The 9,269-nt window shown below is 51.0% G+C and overlaps 1 protein-coding gene across 2 annotated transcripts in view; it reads right to left on the bottom strand.

The window, feature by feature from the left end:
* The window catches only part of RASSF5 (Ras association domain family member 5), a gene marked incomplete at both ends in the record, with an annotated part of 69,477 nt that extends 62,310 nt beyond the window's left edge, over positions 1 to 7,167 (bottom strand). The window contains one exon of one of the 2 annotated variants that reach the window (XM_080698505.1): positions 6,708 to 7,167. In XM_080698505.1, coding sequence (XP_080554631.1) covers positions 6,708 to 7,167 — 460 coding nt within the window. The remainder of the gene's footprint in view (positions 1 to 6,707) is intronic. The other variant, XM_080698506.1, reaches the window with a different exon arrangement.
* Between the last annotated feature and the right edge of the window lie 2,102 nt (positions 7,168 to 9,269).

The raw sequence follows: 9,269 nt of genomic DNA on the forward strand, positions 1-9,269 counted from the left end.
ATCTGTCTCTCCTCTCCTCCAAACCCTGAGCTCCAGCTTGACACATATGGAGAGAAGCTTGCCCAAACTCTTGGGAAAAAAAAAAAAAAAACCCAAAGTGACTAAATGCAAAACCATCTTTCCAGTGTCCACTGCTGCCAGCACTTCCCAACCCAGCCAGTGGGGAGCAGGAACAGAGGCATGCTGGAGTGGTGGGTGGCCCGTGAGTAGAGACTTGAGGCCCTGGGGAGGTGATGGGATCGCAGCGGCACAAGCCGGATCTGCAAGCTCAGAGAGAGCAACCTGCAGGAGCTGGTGTCCACGGAACCAGGGCCATTCACATGCTTTGCACACCCACAGATACTCAGCCCCAGAGAATGCTCACCTTGCGATCCCAGGAATGCGAACAGGAAGCCTTCTGATGAGGCCAGAGATATGTTTACAGGTTCCTCAGCAGCCTTAGTAATACCCTGGGCAAAGCAAGGGCGGCAAGCAGCTGCCCTCCATGGGGAAATTGGGGGCAAGCCGGAGAGAGACCCATGGGAGAGCACTGGGTGCAGAAGCAGGCACCCACCCATGGTTGTGCCATGCCACGGGCTGCCTTAGACATGAAGGTGCTGGACACAGGACCCCAGAGGGGAAAATGGCTTGAGGGCCTGAGATGGTCCCAAAGCTTTGAAGGCCTGCCAAAATTAGCCCTACCTAAGAGCTAATCTCACCACTGCCCCTGGCAAGGTGGACAAGGTAAACAGGTGTCTCCCTCTCAATGTGAGAGCTCAGCAGAAACATCCCTGGGTTCCACCCTCACGAAGCTATTTTGAGAATAAATGTAGCAATAAGCATAAAGACACGTGCCTCTTCAGAGAAAAGCACTATTGACATGCGAAGAATTCTCTCATTCTCAGACCTGGGCTGGACTCCTTTCTGACTGGCATGCATCTAGCTCCCTGACAGGATGAATTCTCCCCACCAGCCAGGCAGGGCCCCTGGGTCTGGGCCGGAGCTGTCTTTTCCTGGTCACTCGGGGCCCACCTGCCAGGCCTGGCACGCCTTGATTCAACAGTGAACTTGGGGAGAAGAGACGGAATCCAAGAGCCAACCCTTGGTGCTGAGGGGAGATGTCAATTCCCTCCCACCTAATAAGTCTGCAGGATCAGCAGGCGAACACACGCTCATTACCAAGTCTAATTAGGCTGGCAGACAAGTGGCATTAATCATTTTTGACTGTACCTGGGATTCCAGCCCCCCGCACTCCATAATCAGGAAATTTCATGCTCTGATGAATAGGGGGGAAAATTAAGCCCATATTTAATCCTTTCACTTTCATCTTTGGAGAAGACAGGAAGCAAGAGGAGAGAAAAAACAGGAGGTGCAAATGGAGGGGCTTGGAAAGCCTCTGGCAAGCTTTCTGTGTCCTTTCCCCAAACCCTAGCACATACCTTTAAATAGAATGTTTCCCAAGAAGACTCCAATTAGAGCCAGGAGGAGGCACAGGCTTGGGGGAGGGATTCCTACCATCTTTCACAACAAAACAATGGTCATTTCAGTGCCTAACTTTCCTAGCCTCCAAAGCAAAACATGGATCTAAATCAACAAAAATACCAGCATACACTTGGGCACCACTGGGCATACTTAACAAATACCTTTCAGGTGCCCAAGGTAAATATAGAAGCCTGCAGGACAACAAAGGACACTTTCCAAGAGGCCCTTAATGAAGACCTCTTTCTGTTGTAGGAAGAGGCAATGTCAATATCCCTAGAGGCTTTTGTGCAAAAAAACTCACAACAAAGGGTGGGCCTGCAGGATCAGTGGGCTGTCACAGGGGCAGTTCTAGTCCTGCAGAGAGTCAAGTTAAACCCAACCCAGCAACCAGGGAGCAGACGAGGAGCTCTGAGACGCCTGCCGGGCTCAATAGGAAAAGTCGCTGAGCCCCTCCCTGAGAGCTCCACAGTAAACACCTTACTCACACCATAATTAAAGTCTATCATAGGAGGGGGAGGTTAGGATGATGAGCCCCAGGGTCCCTCTTTCAACCCTGCCATTCCAATCCCTTAACACACCATGACTCTGAACAACTTCCTCTCTGGAGAGAGACTCTGACCAGGAGCAGACGCATGATGCTCGTGATGCTGTGATCCACAGCATGCAGGGATGTCAAAGCATCCCCTCCCTGGGCGTGTGAGATGGACTTGAGTATCTCCAACTTCCAGATGGTGCTCTGGCCCAGGATGAATTATATACCCACCAAAAACAAGATGAAAAGTAAAAGGCCATCTATCTCTATGTGCCTTCTACAGCAGAAAGGGTCCATGACCTCCATAAGGCACAGTCCCTGAGAACAAAGCCAAGGGGCAGCTGGTGAGTTTTTCTTGGTTTATTTGCTGTTGTCCATTCCCTCCTAGAATACTAAAGCAGATTCTCACCATTACCACCACCACCAAATATACACATACAGCCATGCAATCTTTTTACCCTGTCCTAATGGGTTTGAATCAATCCCCACTGATTTCCTTCTCTCTCTAACAAAAGTGATTGCTTTGATACTGAAAACTAGTATTAACTCTAAACTTCCCTATTGGCCAATTTAGCATTAACCCGAGGCCTTGAAGTAGGGGGAAGCTTAAGTTAGACAGGCAGATGATTCAAAAACAATCCTCTAAAGCTCCCTTTAGCAAAAGCCCATTTTCCAACATGGTTCCCACCCAGTGTCAGCCTCCTGTGCAGACAGATGTCATCCAGGGAGACTTAACAGGATGTCATTCAGAGAGACTTAATAGTACAAACATGTCACCATCTTCAATTCCAACTTAATAAAACTATGCCTGGAACTTTACTGGGTGCAAGTGACACACAGACAAGGAACCAATGACAACGTGTAAGCCAGGCATGGAAGGGTGGGCCCCTGACATTCTGTGAGGGTGCCTCTCAACCACAGCAGGTCTCTGCCTGAGGACACAGGGCAGGGCCACCATTGCTAGAGGACACTTAACACCTGAACTTCCTGGGATGCCTTCAGCACCCATGTCCTCACTCAGCTCAGCAACCGTAGAGTTTGAAAACCGCAGAGTTGGAAAAGTGATCCTAGGAGGTGTCTCAAACCCAGGCCAATTGTAACAGCTCTTGAATTAGAGAGAATAATGGTAACATTCACCCTGCACTAAAAATTAATATTCCACTTAGCCAGGCACTTTACATATATAGGATTAACCCACTGGATTCTCATATTAACATGAGAAAGAAGGTAAGACTACTATCCCCATCTTTTGTGTGTTGGGGCGGGGCGGGGGGGGGTTGCTGGGGATTGAACCCAGGGGCATTCTACCTCCTAGCTATACCCCTAGCTCTAATTTTTATTCTTTATTTTGAAACAGTGTCTCACTAAGTTGTAGAGGGCCTCACTAAGTTGCTGAGGCTGGCGGCAAACCTGTGATCCTCCTATCTCAGCCTCCCAAGTACTGAGATTATAAATGTGTGCCACCACACCTGGCAGCCCATCTTTTTTTTTTTTTTTTTTTGGTGGTGGTACTGGGGGTAGAACCCAAGGGCTTTATACCTCCAGGCTATACTCCCAGACCTATTTTATATTTTATTTGGAAACAGGGTCTTGCTAAGTTGCTGAGAGCCTCACTAAGTAGCTGAGGTTGGCTTCGAACCTGTGTGATCCTCCTATCTCAGCCTCCAAGCACGGGGATTACAAGCATGTGCCACCACGCCCGGCTTAGCCCATCTTTTTTTTTTTTTTTTTTTTTTTTTTTTTTGGTGGTACGGGGGTGGAACCCAGGGGCTTTCTACCTCCGGGCTATACTCCCAGACCTATTTTTATATTTTATTTGGAAACAGGGTCTCACTAAGTTGCTGAGAGCCTCACTAAGTAGCTGAGGCTGGCTTCGAACCTGTGTGATCCTCCTGTCTCAGCCTCCCAAGCACGGGGATTACAAGCGTGTGCCACCACGCCCGGCTTTAACCCATCTTTTAAAACAAGGAAATGCAGCACGTAGATGCACAGAGACTAAGGAGCAGTTAGGACTCGAGCCCAGGACTCGGGCTCCAGCCTGTGCTCTTCATCACTGCAGAGTATTGCCTTTTAAAAAGTCCTTTGCTAGCCGGGCGTGGTGGCACATGCTCGTAATCCCAGCATTTGGGAGACTGAGACCAGAGGATTGTAGTTCGCGGACAGCCTCAGCTACTTAGTGAGGCCCTCTGCAACTCAGTGAGACCTGGTTTCAAAATAAAGAAAATAGGGCAGGGTGTGTAGCTCAGAGGTCGAATGCCCCTGGGTTCCATCCTCAGACCCGCAAAAAAAATAAAAATAAAATAAAATCAATAAAAAGTCCCCTGCCTTCATCAAGTCCCTATATACCCATGTGAAGTTATCAATACCAATATCAATAATAGGTATGGGGGGAGCTGGGTTGAAACCCAGAGGGAAACACACCAAGTGCCGAATGCATGTATGTTACCATCACTCTAAACCTCAATATGATATGTAATTACAATGCACCAATCAAAGTATTATAAAAAGTCCCTTCCTTGACTCTTGCTTTTCAAAATAAAGATAATTAGACCTTCAACTTAAGGTAAGATGCTGGGGTGAGTTTGGCCTGCCAGCTGAACCTGTACATCAGAACATTTCTCAACTTTCCCCAGCCAGTCACAGGCTCACAATTAGTTAAATATTAATAACAGCAAACAGGGACTCCTCTCTGCAGCCCCTTGATTCTAGTTCTGTTTCCTCTCTGGTGTCCAGACACCCCCGGTTGGAATTTAACTATGTAGGGGGCTATGGGAGCCCAAGGGTAGAAAAAAAGTGTGATTTTTGCAAATCACACACAATGTCAGAGGTACTGCTGAGGACCTGGGTCCTCCTGCAGCTAGAAATGACTTATGTCCTAATCAGAGAAAACAAACAATTCTAGCTAGGTGTGGTGGTGCACACTTGTAATCCCATTAATAAGGAGGTTGAGACAGAAGGATTGCAGGATTCCAGTCTCTGCATCTTAGCGAAGCCCCTCCACAACTTACTAAGACCCTGTTTCCAAATAAAAAATAAAATCTAGCTGGGGGGTGTAACTTGGAGGCAGATCGTCTCTGGGTTTACTCCCCACAAAAAGAAAAAAAAATGAAACAATCTTAATATGGTATGTAGATAGCATCATTTAAACATGGAAGATCACACATACATACACACAGATACACCATTATTACCAAATACCCCTAAATCATAAAACTATGTGCAAAATGTTCTACCACTGATATATGTTCTCCAGCAGTTTAAATACAAAAAAGAAGGCCAAAGAAGCAGATTTCCTGGGATTCTAGCACAATGACACCTGTTACAGTGAGGATTCTGCCTCTCTCCATGTGTATAGGGTCGGAAGATGTGGTACCCCAGGACCCTTGAGAAGGCGAAAGAAAGCTGCCAGAACACCCAAGCTGTGTTCAGTTCTTCCATCAGGTCAGAGCCATTTACCAGGTGACCGCCCCCCTCCCATACACAACATACACCTCTGTAACTTTTGCTCTTTTCTTCTTAATTGGCGCCTAAACTGCGTTCTGGTGGTGGAAAGAAGAGCAGCAAGAGGAACACCGACCACGTTGGCTGTGCACTGGGAAAGAGGAAAGGACAGGCTTTCGTGACATGCACGTAGCCACCACTGTCCATTGCTGCAAGATGGGAGACGGGGAGCTGCTACCATGGGGACAGGCCTTTACTGAAAGATGCAAACCACAGTCCATTTCCAGGGATGCTTGTTGGAGGATGTGCCATTGTTTGTGCTTTGTGCTGCAGATATTTAAAATACCTACATAAACACATGGCTGTGGATATCCTCTGCCAAACTGGCAACAGCAAATACTGAGATGGGGGGGGGGCACTCATTAAAGGAATACACACGCCTTACACTAGGAGGAGAGAATAATATGCCCCAAAGATGGCAGATCTGCTTAGAAAATCTCCACACCGGTAACTAGTGTTTTCTAGGATTGAGAGGAGGCTGGTTCTGGAGGCATCTGGGAGAGCCTGAGAGCATCGGGAAAGAGACTCTGCAGGGATTTGGGTAATTTTGGAGCAAGAGGACTGGCGCGGGAACCTAGGAAAAGGAGGAGGAGGTGGAGGCAGGGCACAGCCAAATACTGGAACAGAGTCTAAAGGTTTGAGGGGCCAGAGCAGAAAGCAGAAGGGCTTACCGGTCTGGGATGACCTCAGGTTTTAAAAAACCTTATGAGGTCTCCTCCCTGTCTTAATAGGTTCTTTTGGAGGCGAGGTCTGACTTTACCCTAGGTGGAGAAACAAGCCATTTTCCCCACTAATACTAATAAGCTAAGGTCAAATGGTCACCTCAAATATCAGTCTCATAACCCTCTTCCAAGAACTTAAAACTAAAGCAAGAGGGCTCATGGGAGACAACTGAATGACCTTGTGGCTGGCCGTCAGCCCCAACATGCCAGTGTGCGTGCAAGGCTGGAGGGGGGGCAGGGCCGAGGAAGGCACCTGTCAAAAGAGGTATTTGTCAAACACCGCAGAACCACGCCTGGGCGGTGCGTAGTCACTAAAGGGGACCAGGCAGGCGGCTAAAGAGCAGCGTCTCCAGGGGCCACCTGCCTTAAGTGCGGGTCTCCCCTGGGGCCCAAGAGGGCGCCGTCCCCTCTCCGCCCGCCCTGCCCCCCCGCAGTCCTGGCCCCGGGCTGCGGCCCCCGCCCCTCCCCGCCCGGCCCGCCCGCGCACTCACTAGTGCACCGCAGCGCCTGGCGCAGCACCTCGCGTCCGCACAGGTCACACCAGCCGGGGCCGCCCCGCGGCGCCCATTCGGCGAAGCGGTGGCCCTCGCCGCGCTCGGCCGGCACCCGGGGGTCCTGCGTCGGCTCGAAGATGCTCCGCACGTCGCGGGGCCGGGGCGCCCCGGGCCGCCGCCGCAGTCTCTGCTGCAGACCCGGCCGGAGAGGGCGCGCGGGTCGCGAGGCCCGGGGCTGGGGGTCGGGGTCCCCCCGGGCAGCCCTGCGGGCGCTGCGCCCCTCGTGCGCCCCCCGCGCAGCGGGCAGAGGCGCGGGGACGCAGCGGCGCGAGGAGCGGCCGGGGGCCGGCAGCGGGGGCGACTCCGGGCCGCTCAGGCTCTGCAGATAACGCGGGGGCTCGGGGTCCAAGAGCAGTGGGTAGGGGCGCTGCCCGATGGCCGGGGACGCCATGGCCATGCCGGGCTAGAGGCAGCGGCGGCGGCGCCTCTACTCCCGAGCCAGCCCGAGAGAAGGGGCGGCCCCGGACCAGCGCGCCTTTAAAGGGACCGCAGCCCGCGGGGCGGGGCGAGGGCGGGGCGACTTCAGAGAGGCAGGAAGGGCGACCCAGGGGCTGGGGCAGCAGAGGGCCTGGCGAGGGTGGTCTTAGGGGCACCTTAAGATGCTGCATAGGGAAGACTCCGCACAGCACAACTCAGATGCGCATTTTCTCTGTAGGGAAGTCCTCTCCCCCTCGCCCATCATTTTCCCAACACCAGATCCACCCCCCCCCCCGCGCACCCCAACACACCCAGGTGAAGGAGGCAAGTCGTAGGGAAGGGCTTTGGAACTGGCTGAGTGAGGATGGGGCCTAGGCAGGGTCCACCGTCTGGGTGGCCCTCCGCCACCCTGCGGGTGTCCACGCCTTCTGGACGGCCCTGCTTCCCCGCCCGCCCATCCCTCCGCCCCTGAGCGGAGCCCTGGCGTGGGCAGGGGAAGCCTGCCCGCGCTCCCGCAGCAGCGCTAGTCGCGTGACGCAGAGGGACAGCGCGCAGGGACACCGCTGTCCGCCCTCTAGTTGGATTTCCCCCTCCCTTAGCAGCACTGCCGGCTTGGATACTCCTCTTTCCTGGAAGATGGGGATATTGGTAGGTCCTGAAATAGGAGAAAGCCCCCCGCGCCCCTTGGTTTGGAGGAGCTGAGCTCTTAGCTGCTCTAGTAATGACTGCGGAAGTTCCAACCCCCTAAATGTCCTGCTTGGTGCCTGGTTTGAACAGCTTAGGAAAGAGAGGTCCTATTCTGCCAATATCAGAGCTGGCTTTACTGGCCCCTGCCTGGTTTAAGGGTTGGCTGTTACCATCTAGAAAATCTGAATTTTGCCGGGTATAGAGATGTACACCTGTAAGCCCCAGTATTTGGGAGGCTGAGACAGGAGGAGCTCAGGGACAACCGCAGCAACATACCAAGACTCTCAGCAACCTAGTGGGACCCTGTTTGAAAGCAAAATAATAATAATAATTTTTTTTTTGCGGTACTAAGGACGGAACCCAGGGGCATTCTATGTCCGAGCTATACCCCCAGGCCTATTTTTTATTCTTTATCTTGAATCAGGGTCTCACTGAGTTGCTAGGGGACTCACTAAGCTGAGACTGCCTGCGAGCCGCGATCCTCTCGAATGCTGGGATTACAAATGATAATACTTTTTTTGAGCCAGGTGTGGTGGCTCATACTTGTTATCTCAACTTTTGGGAGGCTGAGACTGGAGGATTGAAGTTCACAGACAGCCTCAGTGACTTAGTGAGGCCCTATGCAACTCAGTGGACCCTGTTTCAAAAATAAAAAGACTAAAAAAATAGGGCTGGGGGTGTAGCTTGGAGTTGCAATGCCCCTGGATTCCATCCCCATTATTGCAAACAACAACAACAACAACAAAGAATTAAAAATATGGCTGGGCATGTAGCTCAGGGGTAGAATGCCCCTGGGTTCCATCCCCAGTACGGCAAAAAATAAAATAAAATAAAATAATACTTTAAAAAGGGGGCTAAGGGAACCAGGCATGGTGGTGCATGCTTGTAATCCCAGCATTCAGGAGGCTGAGACTGGAGGATCACGATTTGCAGACAGCCTCAGCTACTTAGGTCCTTTGCAACTTAGTGAGATCCTGTTTCAAAATAAAGAATAAAAAATAAGGCAGGGAGTGTAGCTCGGAGGTCAAATGCCCCTGGGTTCCATCCCCAGACCTGCAAAAAAAGGGGGACTGGGGTATAATTCTGAAGTAGAATGCCACTGGGTTCAATCTCCAGTCTATAAGTAAATAAATAAACAAACAAAATTTTAAATAAACAACTCAAAGGTAGATGTGCCTAGGTTCAATCCCTAGTAACACAAAAAAGAAAGGAAGGAAGAAAAAATTAGAGAAAAAAGAAAAAGTCTGAATTTTTGGAACACAAGACTCAGGCATTTTCTTTTTGCACTGGATTCCAAAAATCACAGAGTGGATCCTGACCAACGCCTTTGCTGGTGGTGACATCTCATGGAGATGAAAACAGCTATCACAGGGATTTCTGGCATTGAGTCCTGTG

This window comes from Muscardinus avellanarius, assembly GCF_963383645.1.
Source record: "Muscardinus avellanarius genome assembly, chromosome: 7".
In the NCBI taxonomy this organism is placed as follows: Eukaryota; Metazoa; Chordata; class Mammalia; order Rodentia; family Gliridae; genus Muscardinus; species Muscardinus avellanarius.